The 21,141-nt window shown below is 39.2% G+C and overlaps 1 protein-coding gene across 1 annotated transcript; it reads right to left on the bottom strand.

Moving 5' to 3' along the window:
- Positions 1 to 581: 581 nt before the first annotated feature.
- Positions 582 to 21,073, bottom strand: LOC137107701 (leucine--tRNA ligase, cytoplasmic-like). The gene is made up of 32 exons (XM_067491564.1): positions 20,928 to 21,073; positions 20,537 to 20,658; positions 20,085 to 20,172; positions 19,895 to 19,975; positions 19,660 to 19,797; positions 18,902 to 19,063; positions 18,576 to 18,688; positions 18,196 to 18,259; positions 17,662 to 17,750; positions 17,344 to 17,569; positions 17,041 to 17,128; positions 15,584 to 15,660; positions 15,257 to 15,310; positions 14,989 to 15,129; positions 14,471 to 14,548; positions 14,140 to 14,225; positions 13,804 to 13,869; positions 13,618 to 13,700; positions 12,541 to 12,679; positions 11,918 to 12,130; positions 10,737 to 10,794; positions 10,327 to 10,390; positions 9,013 to 9,196; positions 8,331 to 8,421; positions 7,969 to 8,109; positions 7,246 to 7,386; positions 5,993 to 6,103; positions 5,298 to 5,408; positions 3,988 to 4,092; positions 2,942 to 3,037; positions 2,504 to 2,636; positions 582 to 1,376 (listed from the first exon to the last, which is right to left on the bottom strand). The coding sequence occupies exons 1-32, from the start codon at positions 20,931 to 20,933 to the stop codon at positions 1,171 to 1,173; spliced, it is 3,555 nt and encodes a 1,184-aa protein (XP_067347665.1). The 5' UTR covers positions 20,934 to 21,073; the 3' UTR covers positions 582 to 1,170.
- Between the last annotated feature and the right edge of the window lie 68 nt (positions 21,074 to 21,141).

Below are 21,141 nucleotides of genomic sequence, written 5' to 3'. Positions count from 1 at the left end.
AAAGATGCTTTTTTTTTTTAGAAGCAATGAAACACCAGCAGTTGTTTAAAAGGGGATTGACTGCATTCATGCATTTCCTGAGTTCTGACATTGACCTTTACACTAATGTAATGTTGTGTGTGTGTGTGTGTGTGTGTGTGTGTGTGTGTGTGTGTGTGTTTCAGTTTCAGTCAGTCAGACAGGCGACAAAGGTGAGGAGAGGTTTACGTGGTGGGAGATCACGTAGTGAAATCATGACACACACACGGTCGTAATGAGAAGAAGTATATAGTGGCATTACTTCTTTTGTAGCAAATATGTAATTATTATTTATGATTATATATGTTCTACCTAAATGATAGTCACCAGGTTTATAGCTTTGCATCAGTGAACACTGCTTGTAGGTGCCTGTAATTCTGACACTAAACTTTGTATCTACACATCAGCCTCATCAGAACAGCAACAGCAGGCACTTCTCTCCTGCGCCACTGGGGCAAAGATCCAATCACTTCCCAAAAACAATGACACCCTCTCGATACGAGTTTGGCTCTTGTGGGGAACACACGTCTCACGTCCTTGGAAGAAATATACCAACACTGAGAGACTGGATATTTCCTAGGTTTTATTATTTCTCTGGAAGACCGTAGTCAGACAAGTGCCATCTACAGCTAGAAAACACGGAAATTGTGTGAGGCGCTGACAACATGAGGGCACAATATGTCGCAAGATTGACGTACATAACAACAGAGCAGAGGCATTACCATCTCCATGAAAATGAGCAGACGTCCAGAAGGATGCTGGAACAGTCACATGATGTAAGACCATAAAATAAGTGGTTGACCAGCATCGAAACAGCACACAGTGCTGGATGCCTATCAGAAGGAAATGCATTGTTCGTTCATTCATTATCCATTTGACTTGAACATTACTGTCGATGAAAAGAAGAAGCAGAGTACAAATTGTGGTCTTAACAGAAGGTTTGGGATTGAGCTGTTTCAAAGGGGGTCCCATTAGACTCCAATATTCCCTGAGGTCACATTCAGCGGTGACAAGAAGAGGATTAAATCTAACAGCATGTGCATTAGACATTTTTGAGTCAGTCTTTATTGGCTTTCAGTCAAAACTACCCATTGTAACGTTTAATGATTCACTGCTGAATGTGCCCCCATGTGCCTGTGTGTGACTGTTACTCTAATTAACCAGATAAACCAGAGTGTCCCCAATGTTCACGGTGAGGCCGTTGTCAGCCAGGGTGACTTTCTTCTCCTCCAGATTGACGTTGAACACAGATTTGTTGGAAATGGGCAATTTGCCCTGTTCCTCCTGTCCCAGGACGGGCACCCTGCGAGGCCCCAGCAAGGGGTCCTCATACCTCATCAACTTCACTCTGGAAAGGTCTAGTGGAAGGAAGGGAAACAGAGCCAGAGAGGGTCAGATATTAGAGAGAAGCAGGGAGAAAAAGAAAAAGGGGGTGGGGAAACAAAAAGAGAGGAAAAAAAAAAACACTGAAAAGTAATTCTAAAAACTATATCTACAGAAATTAATAAAAACTAAATTGATAGACTTTCTAAAAAGCCAGTCTTTGTGGCACTTCACATGGTGTGTGCAGCTAATCAAGAAGCATTTGTAGATTGAATATGCACATTTAAGAATCAAAATCCAAAGTTATAAAATCAAATAGAGACTACACTTTCAAAACTAACTCTTTGCCCCAAATAACCTAAAACTAAACAATTATTTGACGTTGAAATAATAAAACCAACTGAAATTCTGGAAGAGAAAATAGCACTATGTCCATACGTGGACAGTCATACTACTGGAGAGTTCAGGAGGTAAAGTAACAAAGAAGATCGATGAAGCAATGTATAGACATGAAAAGAAGTGGCCGGCTACAAAGCACATTGGCGAACATATTGCACTGCTCTTCATGCACTTAAACATTATTGTGCTTTGTATCAAGTCTGCCAGGATGATTAAAAAGGAATAAAAAAAAATAAGAGGCGGTAGGGTGCAATTGAAAGGCAAAAACTCATATGGCAGAATGTAGGGTGTTCTAATATTCTGAGTGAAAATCTCTGGTTGCTTTTATAAAAATGAAGAATGGCTGTGCTGGTTTTGTGGCGAGCACTCTGGAGGAAATATCTGCACGACTGTTAAACTGATACAAAAAGTCAGTGGTATGGCTCTTTGTCGTCACCGTCACACTGGAGTTGCCGACTTCCCCGAGCCTCTGAACAGTGAGGCAGAAATGTAAAGAACAGAAAAGGGTAGGAGCAACAATATGGTCAGAGTCAGATGTTGGACGTCACTTGCATACAGAACGTGTGTCTTAGTCGGCTAAACACTCAGCCAAGTGTTTCCAAATCTTTCACTAAAAAGCTGATTAACCTGCACATCTCTACTGAAAACATGCTCCTCTAAAATTAACAAATATTTCTATTTGCTTACAATTGGAACCTTCATTTCTATATTTTAACAATCCCAATCCGAGTTCCTAGATATTATCCATATCCATTTATCTTACCTTTGATGAGTCTGTTAAACTTGGCTAATCTACGGATGACGCTGTCTCTGTTGTCCCCCTGTCGGATGTCAACCTTTGTAGAAAACAGGCCGCTGCAGGGCTGAGGGTTGACCAGGGACACGCACACTCCAGGCTGGGTGGACAGAGACACAACACAAATGCACAAACACACCATTTAATTGTTCAACTGTGTACAACAACCTATTTTCCCCTCCCCCTCCCTTCTATCAACACACAAACACTGCTGCAGAAGGGGTGCGCGCAGTCAAACAAGCCCCTACAAAGAGACAAACATTCCGCAGGTATGCAAACACGAAGGAAAAATTAGGTCATAAGCTGAAAAATGGGCAACTAAAAGAGAAGCCCCCCCCACACACACACACACACACACAAACCTACCTTGTTATAAACAGCTAATGCACAGCCACAAGCATTTACCTCTGATCTGAAAACGCTGAATGGTTTCCCTGGGCAACAGTCCTCCTTCACTTTTTCATCAGCCTCAGAAGTAAACAAGATGTCTATCTGCTCCAACTGTAGAGAAGGAACGATGTCATTAGAAAAAAAAAGAAATTAAAAAAAAAAAGCCTGTTCCAGCAGATGTGTGTACAAGTGTGTTTGGTAGGCACACTGGCAGCTGATCAGAGAGTTAACAGTCTAAATCAGAGCATCATTTTTTTTCTGGTAGAATTCACAGAGTAGAGCGATTATAAACTAGTTCACAAGAAAACAGCAGAGACAAAGGATCAAAATGTCCAAACACTTGTCTGTAATCCACTTCACTGCTGACAATTCATAAAAACAGCCAACATTATTTTGTCTCTGGAAGAGATTTGATGGAGCATCACTTTGAGTGAGCCCTATTCTTAGAGTTAGTCTGTGAGGAAAGTTACTGAACATCCCCTTTTCGGCCCCACATGAGACAACATATTTATGTTATCAACTTTAGCTATGATCAGAAACAAGGAAAGTGGATTCGGTGTATTACTTCGACATGCGTTGTGTGCAATTTCTCTTTTATGTGGTTAAATCTGTCTCAGGGTTTTCGCTTTTGACTGGGTTAGACTTCGGTGCAGAGCAAAGCATTAAGAGCTTTCCTGACTGACAGCTAAGCTCAGGCTTGTCTCAACTGAGATGCAGTGAGACTTAGCTTCAAGGCAGAGGCATTTCTGAGGGAGCCAAAATGCCGTAAATGCATGTTCCATGACGTTTATGTAAAAGATAAAAAATTTGTCTGTTCTGTTAATTGCCCAAATGTAAAAGGACCTTAGATGTGTTTGCTGCTAGTAGATGTTTTACAATCTCTACAAAGTGTAGTATTATAACCCCGGCTTTGTTCACTTTTGTGCCCTCGATGTTTAAATCTTTCAGGTGTGTGTTTTTTCTTTTTACATGGAGAGAGGCTGCTTTGAGTGGCATGTGCAGCATCAAATTTGACATGTGCAAAAAAACAAACAAACAAACAAAAAAAAAAAACCACATACCTCCAAAGAGTTGGTTAAGTAAACCAGGTTCTCCATCAGAACTGCTCGCTCATCAAACTCCAGCTCCAGATCCAAAACCCTGGGTCCATTTTTCTCCAGGTTCTCCTAAAGAACACGAAGCAGAAGCCAAAAGAGGTCAGAGAGATGTAAACATGGAACTGATAAATAATTTGAAACCTTGGGAGAAATTATTGTGCAGTTCAGTTCATAGTTTTAATTTGAAGAATTGGGGGAATAAAAATCCAGTTTTAGTTTAGAATTCAGCATTACACAGAAAATTCATTGTTATGCTGATGCTGCCGCCATGAGATTATTAGAAGAAAAAAAAAAAAAAAGCTTTGGGAAAAAAGATGCCACAACAAACCATCAAACAAAGTAAAGCTGAGAGTGAAAACAACTTGAGGACAAAAAACAAGCTTGACAGACCAACCGGGGATGAACACAAAGCTCATCATGACTATTTATTAGTTTCATTCTGTTTGATCCCCGCAGTGAAACGGCAACACCTGAACGAAGCATAGAGCACCTGGGAAACATGAAATCTACAACTTTAATTAGAATTGTACTGATCATTCCACAGCAATTTGACCTTGTGTGTGTGTGTGTGTGTGTGTGTGTGTGTGTGTGTGTGTGTGTGTGTGTGTGTGTGTGTGTAGTAAAATTTGAATGGGACTTGCAGTGTCTTTTTGTCATTTTAAATCACTCTGCCACAAGGATGTGACATTTACATCCAAAGAAAATCCTAACTAGTATTGTAGTTTGCGGTGCCTCAGGAATTTTATTTTATATGAATGCAAAGCATCTTAATCACGAAAGGTTGCCATGTGCAGCAAACTTGTTGCTCAAGACAGTTTATAGAAGTTTCACAAAAATGCAGGAACCAGCTGAGGCAGTCTGTCAAAATTATTTTGTATTCTTCCAAATCAATAAAACACTATGCTGAATTCCTGCAATTGCTTTGTAATTTCAATGTAGCGCTGTTATACTGTGTTCTATTGTTCCCACTGAATGACACAATAGAGGGGGAGGAGAAAAAAACAGCAAGAGACTTATTTTAAAAGGTGGGTTTTAGACCAACTAGAAGAAAGGCTGCATGGTGGGAAGACAAAACCTTAGGTGTTAAAACTCCATTTCAACACCGGACATAAAGATGGCACATGTGTGAAGAAAACAGGAAAAACAAAACAAAACAAACAAACCAAAAAAAACATATAAAAAAATTCCTTGTTTGGATTCTTGTGTTGGGAGTGGGTAAGGGGGTGTGGGGAGGGGGAAGGATGTGCCTTTACACAGACTTCCTCCATATCTACCTTGATCATGGCTACAAAAGGCATGACTCGCTTCATGTATTTTTTCAGTTCAGGCAGGGCTCCTAGTTCGCTCGCTATTACTTTGTTGTCTGGAAGTACCCCGTTGTTGCTCTAGAAAAAAAAAAAACAAAGAAAATGCACACAAACAGAGTCAGAGAGAGGCGCACAGGGTAACTGACAGAACACACAGTACATCACTACTGGAGATTTTTAATTATGAAAACATGGATTGACAGAGGTGTAGAGAATTTGAGGTTAACACATTAGGGCTTTGTTGAAATGTAGTTTTTTTTGTGCACCATGTTGCGAGGATCCCCCTACCTTTCTGTTGGTGCCTTACCTTTGCCCCATCTCCAGCAGATCTAAAAGACTTTACCCAACATGAAACAAAACAAAATCTATCTGCAGCGAACTCATCGTGACCACTGTGGCAGGTTGAGCACATACCTCGCAAGGTGGCGGCCCGCGTCCCCCAGCAGTTAACCTCAAATTCCCTATTTCAGTGCATTGAAATAGTTTTTGCTCTTGGTGGGTGAGGTGAGCATCTTGCATGGCAGTTGCCCTCATCGGTGTGCAAGTGTGTGAATCGGTGAATGAGAAGCAACAACGTAAAGCACTTTGGAGAAAAGCGCTACATAACCAGAACATGAACGCAGTGTGTAAAATCTAACATATGCTGCGAGTTTGTTCCTCACCTTATAGTGTTTGCCGAGCAGGGATAAGGCACTGTGCTGCCACGGAGGGTAACTCTTGGCTACATAGATAGTGCAGTGGGAGGGCTTGGCTGGGGGCTTTAAATCGCCTTTCTGTTGGAGGAAACAACATTAAAAACTGCTCATATTTTAAACCACTGGTAATCTAAATGCTCTGTGGTTGCCAAAATAATATTACACATGAATTAAAAAAAAAACAAAAAAAAAAACAAGGAATTTGAAAATTCACAATTTCTGTCTTGTCTCTCTAGTGGACTTGTATGCACTGTCTCCACCTCCGTAAAAAAACAAACCTCCAAGCCATTATTAAAACAAAACACAGCTTCTGTATTCATCTTCTCCTTTTTTCCTATTATCCTTCTGTCTTACTTCCATGGCAACACAACATTTGGAGCAAAATAACTGTTTTGAAGTATGAGACATCAATGGCTGTCTCAGATCTTGTCAATACTAATTTTTTTTTCTTTTCTCCCTGCTGCATAGTCACTTATTGATGTACCAAACTATTAAAACAACACACGAACTTCCCTGCTGTGAACACAATACAGACTGAAAGTCTTAAAGTGTCTATAAAAAGACCCAGGATGCCAAGGCAGAGACAGAAGGTGACAGCATCACTAATCCCCAATTGCTACATGTCAGATTAGGAGGTGTGGGCAGTAAACATGGTCACTGCTAGGCTGCACAAGCTGAGTAAACATGACCTGCGAATGGCTAAATTGACACAGAGCAGAATTTGAGCAGACCTCATTTTTAGTTCAAAATATATTCTACGAGAACAAATCATATGAAACACATTCTACATATGCACTGATTGGAACAATACCAATACCTCCTCTCTTTTGCATTAGCTAATAACAAAAGAACTAAAGTTTAGGACATTTATTTATTCAGTTCTTAGATTTACTGATTTGTATACTCAATATGATGCTGCGGTTTCCTGATATTTTAAAGCTTCTTATTGTGCTCCTGTTATTTTCTGCTTCACTGTGCTTCTCATTCAACAACCATGAAACTGATAAACAGCACCTGAGGGAGGAAAAGCATTGGCGTCTCCAATTTAATTACAACACTTAATGAACACTGCGAGACAAGTGTTGGATTTCATTAAGTCTATTAAAAGGAACGCAAACAATTCAGGAGAAATCAATGTTCAGTTTCGAAATTACTTAAAAAAAGCCATTTTGGCAGTAAAGTAGTGGTGCAGCATGTGCGACAGACGGACATACATTCACCTTGTGTTTGGGGGGCACCATGTAAGCTTTGAGTCGCAGTCGGAGATCGTGTGCAGTCTCCATCAGGTACTGCGAGGAACGGATAAGAATCTCATCAACTGGACCCGCCACAGGCCACGACGCCTTCATCAGAGAACTGGTCTATCAGAGAAAGAAAAAGGAAGGAGTGTTGATTGGAGAGGAGGGAAAAAAAAACCCAGATAAGTTAGGAATGACTACACAGCCAGAGGTCACAGGATCTTTAGAATAAGCAAGGCGTACACCCTTTGTAGCGGGCATGTGTTAAAATCCCAGACCATGTGCAATGAATGCCTCCTAACTCTTTAGCTAGTGGGCAGAACACGTGAGAGACAACACTGGTTGTGGGGCTTGTTGTTGCTAAGCGACAACTGAAAACCCATCCACAGTTTAGCAATAGTCCTTCATATTCATAAATTCGAGAGTTAAAAATAATCTGGGCTCTCTGTGCTGTTGCATTTCTTTCATACTGATGAGAGAAAGATGTGTGAAATCAGTCCTACAGCAGGCCGACATGACGCCTTTGTGTTCCTTACCTTCCTAATTAAGCTAAAGCAAATGCAAAGAAAAGAAGTTTAAATGTTTCTTTTGGAGGGATACAAGGGAGATACAGTCAGAACCTAGGACAGGATGAAAGTCACATCTGAACCCATGGGCAACTCATGAAGATGATACCTGCATTATGATGCTAAATATGATTCTTACCTTGCCCAGCAGACCCCAGGTGTATTCACAAAGGTGTGGGCAGATGGGGGCCAGCAGCAGAGTTTGTCTTTCTATAAACTGGAAGACAAGGTCTCGGTGCATGCCCTCGATAGCCAGCTCACGATACTTATCTTTGGCTGCCTGCATGCACACAAAAATGTGGATTACTGAACCATTTCTACCTCATCCCATACACAATATTCAGTCCTGTGAGATTTGATTCCATAGTTATACTAAACACACTATTTAACCTTTTACAAGAATATCTACATATCTTATAGAATGAGAGAGAGGTAGAAAAAAAATGTGTGTCCTATAGAGCATCACAAAGCATTTTCATTAAGGGAGAATAATTTATTTACCTGAAACTCAAAGAATCCACTTTTTAGAGCCTCCTTGTACATCAGCCTGTCATAATGCTGTTCTGTCTTCAAGATGCCTGCATTCATCTCACTAGTTAGGACACAAAACCATTTCAGTCAGTCTGCAAAGTCAGTTTACCGTTCACTTAAAAGTAGAGAGACAAAAACCTCATCATTTTTCAAAAGGAATCCAAACTCTGGAAGACTGGCTTGAATCTTAATGCCTCGTTTCATTTCTTGCCTTTCAATGTCAATTGACCGGTACATCTCATTTTAACTTTAAGGGGCTCTACACACTGTGTTTCTGTCTGGTCCTTTGCTATGAAGCTGCAACCGTGTTGTCAGCTGGAAATGCTCTGGTGAAATGCGAATGTTTGTTCTTTTTGAATTTAAAAACAGTAATCTAGAGAAAGTGGTCACTAATGGACATTTTTCAAATCAACATACTACCAATGTTCAATTAGCTTCCCTGACAACTATCGTTCTGGCCGTCACTACACACAGTACAAACTTTTAAGCCCAAACTTACAAAAAATGCCACATTTGGAAAAACAAAAAACAAACCTACATTCATTTCACCAAATCACAGTTCAAATCTCAGTTTCCCAATCTCCAAGGTCTGAACATGACCTCTAAACTGATCAATCTGAACCAATTATTCTTAATAAATTCTTCCAAATACCTGGCAAAGACCCGGTCATTAAAGGTATCAGCAGGTCCTGTCCTCAGGTTGTTTTGGTTTGCAATCATCTCCTTTACCCACTCCACCCAAGTATAGAGGCGCAGGATGCCAGCGTCAGCCATCGTCTCGACAAAGTTGGCGTCTTCCACCGTATCGCCGGCATCGGCTAGAGCCAGACGCATACCTGAAGGAAATGAAGGGGAGAGTTGAAGCAGTAGGAAGGACAGAAAACATTGGAATAAGTCTTGAGCTGATTTCTAGTGAATGTCTAAGGGCAAGAGTAACTATTGCCAGTTACACAATTCTCATCTTATTCCGTGATTTGCTCAACTTCAAAATCGAACTACATGGGCCCCCTTTAATGCACGTGCAACACTGAACAAAGTACTTCTTTTCTTTTCTGAACAATACTTTTCGACAAGCAAGTGACGTTTAGGGGCTTAATGAAAAACTCCACAGTCTGAGAAAACTTCAAATACTCAGCAGACATGACTCCAAGCACTGAGACAAGAAGCCAACTTAATACATCTATCTGCTGTCAGACCATGAAGTTCTTAACTCCCACGGCAGGACAGCTCCTAGACATACAGATGCGCATCTATTATTCAGCTCGTTCCGAACTTAAAAAAAATCCAAAAAGGTAGAAATAAACCAACCCACCCCCCCATAAAGGGGAGACATCTTTAATTCTCAAGTATACGGAGCAGAGATATCAAGCGTAATCTCTATACAGACACTTATAAAAAAAGATTTAGCAAGAAAAGACAAAAAGCAAACTCAGACATGGAGGCGAACAACAAACAAACATTCCTCCAAATTGGATTATTACTGTTATTAAATATGCCAAGCATGACCCCACTAACATAACGCTTCGGTTTTAAAGCACATTCTGACACTTTATACGCAGTTTTTTTGGTGTCTCAGAACACCACAGTGAAACTATTTGCCTTTCTTTTGTGGCCCAATAAACAGGTGATTTAAGAAGTTTATACTTTCTTTCTTTTATCTGTATCTAGCAGTTCTGTGGAGAGAGCGTAAAAGTGATATGACATATACAAAAGCTCATAGCTCCCACTTTTGAAGCCTGAGCATTTTCTGATTACGTCACCCGTTTATAGTGTAAACCAGCGTAATCCCCCATGCATTGTAAAAACGTACTGTCATCTGTCCTAAATGTACACCTGGTGTGCTTTTCTTACAGATTTCAATGAAAAATTAGATAGATATAGAAAAGAGACATGAGAAGAGTAAGAAACAGATAAGATAAGAAACAGAACCTCAGAGGGAGATAAATCAAGAAGAAACTGAGTGTACCATCTGCTGAGAACTTGTCAATAGCTTGGCTGAGAGTGAGGAAGTTCCCAGTTGATTTGGACATCTGGTGAAAAGGAAAACAGATGTTAGCAGCTAGAAGCTTTCAAGTCTGCCCACCCACATAAGTTCATTACAAAGCATAATACAGAAAAAACTAAACACATCTGTTTAAAACGTGCAAACCAATAACAGATACACTAATAAAGATTCTAAATGGCTTGAAATACTAGGTAAATACTTGCACGCGAGAGTTGTAAAATTACTAATTAATGTTTCAAATCAAGTCGAATTGAACAATAGACCAAATCAAATTAAACAAGAAGTTTTTCGTTATTTTTCCCCCCTAGGATTTCAAGCTTGATAACAATTAAAGAGGTGAATATCAAAATACATAGATTAACATTTCAAACCTTTTCCGAGTTAAGGAGCAGATGTCCGTTGGCTCGAACTGCCTGTGGCCATTTCCCACTGTTGACGAGAGATAATAATAATAATTCATTTCATTTATAAAGCACTGATGTTTTTATTAATGTCTTTACTCTTTACCAAAATTTGGTCTGCACTAATCCTAGGCTGCAGTTCACCTTTGATATCAGTGTCCTCTTAACGCTTTCCACAGAGGAATTCATGTATATTAGAGCCAAGGTTTTGTCATTATTATGATATTAATAAGAACATGTTTCCAGTATGGATATATATTGGGAAGCAGGGTGTCGGAGTGGTTTGACCTGCAGTCTCACCAAGAAAGTGTACTACCTCATGCATACACATGATTTTTACAGTCAGTGTAAAGGAAATGATAAGCAGGTTAAACATGAAACATAATCCTATATCAGAACATCGATAGCTAATTCCTGATTGTCTATTTAAAACTAACACATTTTAATCAATTTGGTTGCGGGTTTCCTCCCGTTTCCTCCCACGATCGATAAACATGTACGTAAGGTTGTTGGTGAATCTAAATTGCACGCAGGTGTAAATTTGAGTGAATGGTTGTCTGTTTGTCTTGGCCCTGAGACAGACTGGCAACCTGTCCAGGGTCTACCCCGCTTTGCAGAGTCTGTTTCAACAGGATCACTCTAAATCAATAATCAATTATCTTTTACATTTGCATTTTGATTATTAAGATATTCAAGCAATGGTGGATATCTCAACAAGCAGGGATACAGAGAATATCTGTGCAACACAATCAATCAAAGACACTTGCTAAAATTTGAATTAAAAGGTGCTTCTACATCCATTCATTGCAAACAGTAGAACTGGAAATGAGGATCATGTCCCATTACCACTTATGTATAGATTCAGTTGTAATTGACTAATTTGGCCTTCTGACCAAGTTTACAAGTAGACAATTAGTTCAGTAGATAAACCCTCATAAAAATAAATATATTTTTACAATTTGTTTTTTGCACAAAACATTGTGTGTTCACTTAAAAGATGTTTGGAATGTGCTATTTGATTTTACTGCAAAATCAAACGGCAAATCACCATCGTAACTACAATTACAATCACATCAGAAAAAATACGACAGTTTTTTTCTCAACAGTTTCCTCCTACAATCTGTACGGGTCAGTCAAGGGGGCAAACTCACTTGTCTTCGGGCCACATTGCCACATGGTTGTAGAGGTAGTAAGACAGGTGGTTGGGAACCAGGTCTTTGCCAGAGGCACGAACATCCACAGGATACCAGTACTCAAACTCCCTCCTCAGCCTCTGTAGATGTTCTTTAGGGATGTTTGTCTTTGGGAAAGGAGAAGTCTTAAAGAAGATGAAGTCCCACACCTCCCTGGTCATCTGCTCTGGTCTGTGGGAGGATAAAAAGAATCAGTTAGCAGTAATGTACTGGGTTAAAGTGAGGTGAAAAGATGCAATTGTTGTATGTGACTTTGTGTTTTAGCGTCCTTCAGCATTTGACAGTTTTATTTCCTTTTTCCATTTGATGTCAGGCCTGAGGATACTTAAATGTACACTTAGCGACAAACTGATTAAAGCATTTGCCACTGAGTGAATCTAATGTTATTTCATGGACGAATACCAAGTAACAAATCAACTCAAAAAAAGAAAAAACACACTCACACACGCACACACACACCAAACATCTCCCACTGCTGGAAGCAGAAAAAGGTATATCTAATTATATAATAAGATGATGGCGCTTTTCTTAAATTTGCATTTGATCCTTTATTTATTTATTCTGGTGTGTTGTGCTCATACTTAATGCCTAGTGGTGAGGCTCCCTGTCCGTTGAGCACACCTCCCTGGAGGAGGTGGGCTACAGTGTAGTAGGCCATGTAGATGGTGGAGTCTGATAGTGACTCAATCAGCCACTGCTCGTCCCAAGGAAGACGGGTTCCTATGGTAACCAGGAGGCGTGCACACATAACAGGAATAACCAGGGAGAAAAAGACAGGCACACAACCATGAAAGAGAAAAGGGAAAGAAGCATATTATGAAGAAAAACAATTGTCTCCTTAGTATTGAGAGACTCTTGTTGCATTCACAGTCTTGTCAAGGAGAAGAACACCAGTGATGGAAGACATGTTGGGCTTGTAATGCTCAGTCAACAAGCTGATATGTAAATCTGTATGGTCCAATAAACTGAACTCAATCAAGGCACCAACAGATAACTTGTTGTTGAGAGAGACACCAGAAACCTATTTTATCATTTTGCAGCTGGCAGTTTTCTCCAAATATAAGAAGTCTTAGATAATATATAATTAAAAAAAAAAAAGATACATTTTCTGAGCGATGTCTGAGCCTCAATAGGTGTTGAGATTTACACAGTATATACACTTGGCTACAGTCTGTCTGTGGCTTAGAGGTGTTCCTGCATGAAAAATACATGACCTGCTCTGCCATGCTAGATGGAGACACTTTGTCCTTTGTATTCTGAATATGGTATGGGGAGATTCTTACAGTAGGAGTTGACCGTTATGGCCTGGGCTGTACTGTATGCCAGCAGGTCCATTCTGTTTGAACAAAGAGGCAGACTGATGCTAGGTCCTTTATCATTAGTCCTCTGTCTCCATCTATAGACTAAACATTACAGCAAAAAGCTGCCTCCAAAAAGTCTAAGTCTTGCTCATCTTTGACATGGTGGTGAATTTAAAAAAAAGGAATATATCATTTTGAACTAGACAAAGATGATTCCAGCATAAAAACTGTAAATAAAAACTGTAACACAAGAAAACTGAATAATATATTCTCCATAGTGGAGAAGATAAGGGCAATATATACATTCACCACAGTCCTGACACACACACACACACACACACACACACACACACTCACCAAGTCCATAGGTGCGAGAACAGGCATGCTCCTGCAGCCAGTCCAAACTTGCCTCAAAGTTTCTCCTTGTCTCTTCACAAAATCTGTGGTGTTGTTCACCAAAACAAAGAAAATAATAAAGAGTCTTTTCTCTTACTAACTGCGAGCTGGACAGTGATTACATTCAAACAGAAGTCACTGCCTTACGTTTCCAAAGACCCGAGGGCTTCATTGGCTCGCTTCTTCCACTCAGCATCCCCATAGTCCAAATACCTGAGAGACAAATTACACATAAGATGACAAAGATCAATCTGCACTTATAGACAGATCTAGATCTTCAATGATGGTGGTCATATTTTGACTTTTGGTTTCCATTCGGTGACTAGAATGAAGTGGAAAAATATCCTATTTGAGTAGTTTCTATACCACTTCCTTGCATCTTCAGTTCCACTAAGGTCGAATTATTTCTTCTTGTGTGTCGAAAACAACACTTCATTTCAGAAACCTGAACATTGTAGTGATCAAAATTCACATTGCACTTACCACTGGTCACACAGAGCTACCACACACTCATCAGCTGAACGTGACATGACCTGCTTTTCTGGCTCCATGTAGATCATGGCTTCACCCTGCGGGATGTTACCATGAGGCCAGCGTCAAAAACATAAAATTGAACGACAAAAACCAAATTACACAACTTTACCATGTTTAGCAAATGAAGGCTACTTAACCCAAGAAGGGGTGCATAAACCCAAGAAAGCCCCAAACAAAATTAAGTATAAAGTCATAATTTTAAGTTGTTCTACCATGTATTATGCCAATATACTCTATGTTACTCTGAAGTTTTTTTTTGCATTAGAAACAAAGATCCCACCCTGTCCACCATCATCTTCTGGATTGGCTTCTTGACATCCTGGACCTTCTGTCCCTTGTAGCCATCAACCAGCATGATCTAACAGAGGAATTAATTCACAAATATATCTGATTCACACTGAATGACTTCATTCACAATTCTGGCAGATCTGTTAACAGCAAGTGGGTTGTGTCTCAGTGGTGTCTTCTTTAATCATCAATTATCATAAACTACCCATTTGGAAGACAAATTCTCACTATAACCATGAAATGTGTTTTGCGTAATGCCTTGTTGCTTCATTTGTGATTTCTTTCAAGTTTCCATCTGTTGCCTGTAAAAGCAGTTGAATAAAATTTGTTTTTACCCAAGTAATGTCATAATGTTCTGACCAAAAAAAAAAAACCAAACAAAGAAAAAAACAACACACAATTAGATAAAAAAAAAGTCCTGTTTCTGTTACATTTAACAAATTCAGCAAACTCTGAATTTTTAGGACCTATGCAGCTGTATTTTAGTCATTAAGCACTAAGGTGACTAACCCCTTCATAAAAGCCCTTAAGGTAAACTTTCTCCTTGGCCTCAGCCAGCTTTTCCTTGTCATTCTGGCTCTGGATCTTCAGCTCATCACACACCAGAGGAGCAGAAAGGTTCCCATAGCCTGGGATCTCTATGATAGGGACCTGATACACACAAACACACAGGGAGTAAAGCTACATTTAGCTACTTGAATTAAATGTGCATTATTTTTTAAAAATTGTTTTAATGCAACATGACTGAAAACAAACTGAATTTAGTAGATGAGCTTACTGGCTCAAAAGGCAACACCATCTTGTCCTCGATTCCATATTTCTCCCGTAGCGCCTTTTGGAAATGCGTAAACAGCAACATTAATAAAATGCAAAATGTAGAGTGTACTTTTAATAATAAATGTGTTTTTTAATGGTCATGTTTTCCATCAGGATTTATTGTATCTGAATTTAAGTAAACCGTGCAGAAGACAGATTTAAAAGCACAATCTTTAGTTGTATTAGAAGTTTCACATTAGTATTGTTTTCTCTGTTTCTCTTCAGTGAAGTGAATGTACAAATTGTCCTGGATGACTGCTTAGTAAAAATTATAGATTTATAACCTCACCTGCTTTTTCTTGATGTCTCTGAGAGCAGCAATGTCATCAGGGGCATCAGAAGGTACACTGGTAACTACCCCAGTACCTAGCACAAAAGGAGACAAGGCAAATGGTCAACATTTAATTCATTGTTATGTTGTTGCACCTGCATCTTACCTCTGAGATAGTCCCAATATTTCCAAATGTTTTTCCTGGCCTCTAGATTGTAACCTTTTGATATTTACGTCGTGATGAAGATGTTTGTGGCAAAGCCAAGTGTCATGCAAACCAAAGACAAATTTCCACCCTTGCACCAAAAAAAGCGGACACTAAAATTGTTCGAATTTTAAATCAATGCTTATACATACACTATATTGCCAAAAGTATTCGCTCACCCATCCAAATAAATGAATTCAGGTGCACAAAGCAAGGTCCATAAAGACATGGATGATTGAGTTTGGTGTGGAAGAACTTGACTGGCCTGCACAGAGTCCTGACCTCAACCCGATAGAACAGCTTTGGGATGAATTAGAGCGAAGACTGCGAGCACTGTGTATTATGTATTTCATAAACACACTCCTAAACCTCGTGGAAAGCCTTCCCAGAATAGTTGAAGCTGTTAGAGCTGCACTGGGTGGGCCGACGTCATATTAAACCCTATGGATTAAGAATGGGATGTCACTAAAGTTCACATGGGTCTAAAGGCAGGTGAGCGAATACTTTTGGCAATATAGTGTAGCTTGCAAATTTCATTACATATATTCAAAGGTTTTAATATTACCATCACAGTACTTTTGATTTAATAACTGGTTCATTAGTTGACCCACATTCATCATCATTAGACAAGAGATATTCACATTTACTAAAAGTCTGGAATTTCAGCTTAGTCTTTAAGATTGTTCCATTCTCATTGTTCTGCCATTTACAAAAGTCGATCAACATTACACATGAATACAAAGAGAAATGACACCCCTCAAACACCAGAGACTGAAATAAAATATGTACTGATGTCTCAGAGAACCAATGCACTCCAAGTTCAATAAGGGCAAGTTGAATCTCCACAGGGCAAAAAGGAAGCCATTATTCTGATATGTTGACAGCCCATTACAACACTAACAAAATATATGCAGACCTTAGCCTGCTATTTTGAGACTCCCCAGTATTTTTCCAGGCAACCTGCCCAGATTACAAAATGGCAGGGAGAAATAAGGGCTTAAGATCAGTGTAGAAATGATTATAAAGAACCAGCAATAAACACTCTTACTCTATATTACAGGTGGCTTTTGCTGAACTAATCAGCGACTGTCAGTTTATTAAGTTGCTACTTAATAAAGACACGTAGTGTACGACCACTCAAGCTTATTCTAACCGCTGTGATGGTTTTACCTTTCATGCCAATTTCTATCAACAGATATGGTACTATATCTAATGTGACATCATTTTCCTTTAAAAACATTTTCAAAACAACAACAACAAAAAACAATACCTTTGTCTTCCTTTATGGTGAGCATGGGCAGGGCATAAATAACCTTATAGGAGGTCAGAGGAGCATGCAGGGCAGAGCCAAGGATATCCTAGAAAGACACAAAAATGATGGAGAATCTGAGTTGAATCAGGTTTGGTGATGCCATCTTTACAAAGGCAAATCTGTTTGGCAAGTCTGGTCGACTAAATATCCTTTAAAGAATAGTAGGTAGGGTAAACACAAAGTACATAACCCGATTTAAATAATCTTTGAATGATTTCATTAGAATGTATTTGCAGTAGTGAGAAGTAAACTAGGTAATACCTGTCCAAGTATTTCCATTACCACTGGCACCACTCCATTCTCTTTGGTGAAGCCCTGGTATGACATGTTCCTGGCAGATCTACTGGTGCAGATGAAAATGTCTCCACTGGTTGTCTCAAAGGCTACATACTTCATGTCTGGTCTCACCCAGCAGTTGGTCTGACCGAACATTGTCTCTGGTCTCAGAGTAGCAGCCACCAGGAAGATGTTTTTGCCTGTCATTCCACTGTGACAAGGCCAGCATCAACACATTACTTCTGCATGTAAAGCTTATTTGTACAGTAGTACTTTTACTTCTCAGTGTTTATAATTTGTTACCTGCTATAAAAGACTTTGGACTTGAACTTTGCAGTGTATGGCTCAACTATCTTCATCTTGATGAGAGTGTACTCCTGAGGTCCTACTCCCTGCAGGTGAGGAAAAACATTTGTTAGAAGAAAATGAACCAAACACAGCTTCCAGACCACTTCAATTTAAAAAAACAGGTTAAAAGTTTTTCCTCAGAGATTTTGAATAAGATTTGTCAGTGAAGCAAACAGTGAATTGTAGACTGTAGTAAGACTGTTGTAAGAATTTATAGGACTTTAATTTCAATTTTAACTCTATACAGTTTTGGAAAGAATTACAACTCCTGTCTGCTCCCATTAAAAATGTATTTTTATTTCATAGCACAACTCTTTTGATATAAAATAAAAAGCATGTGTCCTGTGTGTTGATTAAATACGAGTCCACACCCTGTCACACAAAATACTGAGAACACGTTTGCTGTAAAATACACGATTAGATCATAATTTAGTTTAGTTTTGTTTTTTTCTACAAATAATACATTTACGCAATTAAGCCAGACAGTACCTCTCCTGTCTGCCTGTCATGGTCCATACATGGCTGTCCATCTTTGGGGGAGTAGATGGTATATCTGCAAAGGATTCAGCGACAGTCATATACAGCATATGCAGTGCTACAACAATGCGTAAGATTAAAAATGCAAAAATTTAAGGCCAGTTTTAGACCAATGTTATGTAAAATATCCAGTTTGCTCATATGCCATAGATAAAAAATTATACATCATAGAGACACCTGGTAAATAATTACAAGCAACACAAAGACAAACAAAATATAGTACATTATTACAAATTGTTATGAGACATTTGCTACTCTTCTGCTTCTTCCTAGATGATTGCGAGAACAGCAATACAAAACAGGTAAAACACAAGATATATATTATATCTTACCTTTTGCCAAACTTGATCTTTTTTCTGTCCTTCAGTGTGAGAAACTGCCATCTGACAAACGAGTCGTAGAATGGATTCACGTCTGTGGTTATGAACGACCGCCTCCAGTCAACCTGTGAAGTTACAACATGACACCAGGATTAAGGTACATTTGACTCAAATTAATGAGAAATAAAATATGAAAATATGAACATGAATAATTTAGCCAAGTACGCAAAAATATAATATTTCATTCAGATACAGAAACAAAGACGCACAAACAAAACAACAAAAGCTGTATGCTGCATTTGCATTATTAATAAATTCAATTCAATTCAATCAGTCACCTTGACTCCCATCTGCTTGAGGTCTTTGACAGCCAGAGGAGGGAAGTACTCCAGCCAGTGTTCAGCACTGGCAAACTTGGCAATCTCCCTGTCGTTCAGGCCCAACGACCTCATAATATCCCACTGGAAAGTTGAGGATCCAGATTTGGCTGCTGCTTTACTCTAAAACAAGAATAAGATTTGTAATATTTGTAAATAGCTATAAATGATCATGAATATTGAATCAGATGTTATGTGGTTCAAAATATAAGCATTAAAACTATAATTAAAATCTGCTCCACCTTTACCAACACTGCCCTTTGACCCTTTTTTTAAATTACTTTAAATTTTTTGCCATAATTATCATAATCCGTATTGTTTTAAATGCATTGTTTTCTCAGCAAAGTACTTTACCTTTTGTACTTTAAGTAAAATGTAGACAATCTCCTTAGTACTTTTACTTGAGTAAAATATTTGAAGGGTACTTGTAGGGGAGAATATTTTTAGGGCAATACTTACACTTTTACTTGAGTATTGTTACTTCTATCACCTCTACACACAGTGTATCACATTTTTGCTGCGTAGCCACAGACTGCTCAGAGTTACACATAAATACTAATCTATATTTAGTGTAAACTACAGATCGTATTTTCAATTTCATTCAATTGTTGACCTCTTTTAATAAATTATATACTTATATAGGAAAAAAATAAGCAGTACTTGAAAACTGTTCATTCCCAAGTGAAAAATGCAATTGATCCACTCCCTTAGATTCTGACCTTCTTTCCCTTTGCTTTGTCCTTGATGATGATTTCATCAGATGTCTCTGGCTTCTCCTTCTCTTCTTCCTCCTCATCTGGAAACAGTGGAGGGTTTCCATACAGCTCCATCTCTCTCTTCAGCTTGTCTGCACAGGCCTGGTGGACAGAATACACACTGATGATCCAGAAAGACTGATTGCTACAGTACATACTGTGTGTAATGGAAGGACAACAAGGAAAGAAATACGCTCACTTTGATTGGCATTCCTGTGCAATGTAGCCCAAATGGGAAGAGACATTTCTTCCCCTTCAGAGACTGGTAACCAACAGCAAACTGCAAAAAAGCGGCAGCAACATAGAAGTTAGCCCCTCTGGTTGAGGTGCAGACTGAAGGCGGTAATCTCTCAGTGTTTGTCCCCGCTCATGTTTATGTACAAGCTTACCTCACACTTCGACAAGCTGAACGTATGGCCAAGGTGCAATCGGCCATTCATGTAAGGGTAAGGGAAGGTGAGAAAGTATTTGTTCTTACTGGAAGAAAACAAAAAAATAAGTAAGTGAGTTGAACAAACTGCGTATTTTAGACCTAGCAAAATGCTTTAAACTAATAACAAAGGGCAACCTTAAGGTGTCAAAGGTTTGCCCCAGGTAAGTTTAACTTGAGCTCAGCATTGTAACCACGTTTGCATACCATGCTCATAATTACACACAGAGATCAGTGACATGATGTACACCTGCTGAATCTGCTCAGGCATTTATCAGTATGTAGTGTTCTACAACAACTTCCCCTTCACACTCACAACTGCATGTTTAACTACTCCTAGGTCAAGTGTGTGAACGAGAGTGGAGTTCATAGGGTTTTTCCTTACAACAGCAACATCAGAGTGCTCCTTACTTTGTGGTTTCGCCAACTGTTGTTGGAGCATCCTGCTCAAATGCACTCTCCTTCTCCCATTTCTCCTGGATTTCGAGCTCAATTTTCCTCAAAAAGTCCAACTTTGCTGTTCCTTTTCGGTCCTGGATAACAACGAGGAGCGCGATTACATTTCATTAGAGGACGTAGCCAGACACAGATTTCAAAACGAAATAGGAGAACATAAAATAATAGGATGGAGCTGACATCTCTACTCATTGTTAGTGCATCTGCACTAGGCTCAGAAACTAACATTAGCATTATGTCTGCTAACTTAGCTAATAGCTTTACTTAGTGAGATTATAACGTCTTACCCGCCGCAAAACCCACATTATGCTTTCTAAACTGTAAACATTAATAACAGTGGACCTACCGTCATTGTGACCTAAAGTATGAGCTATTTACTTGTCTGTTGTTTAGAAAAAAGAAAAAGAGGAAAAAGGAGTTTGCAATTTGACAAGAAAAACCCACGCCGCCGGTGCCTAGCTGATGACACCCACAAGTTAGTTCTCGCGTGGTTTTCTGGGAAATGTTGTCCGTATACATTCTCAGGCGTCGTATCGTCACAAATCTAGTGAACCAGACCA

Source organism: Channa argus, chromosome 22, assembly GCF_033026475.1.
Source record: "Channa argus isolate prfri chromosome 22, Channa argus male v1.0, whole genome shotgun sequence".
NCBI lineage: Eukaryota > Metazoa > Chordata > Actinopteri > Anabantiformes > Channidae > Channa > Channa argus.
This window is presented reverse-complemented; position numbering and strand designations above follow the sequence as displayed.

Excerpts from the sequence above, each read along its gene's own strand:
- LOC137107701 (XM_067491564.1), bottom strand. Across the intron at positions 15,311-15,583 it reads GAGACATCAAGAAAAAGCAG|GCGCTACGGGAGAAATATGG; the intron begins GTGAGGTTATAA and ends CATTTCCAAAAG. Across the intron at positions 12,131-12,540 it reads GCCTCACCACTAGGCATTAA|ACCAGAGCAGATGACCAGGG; the intron begins GTATGAGCACAA and ends ATCCTCCCACAG.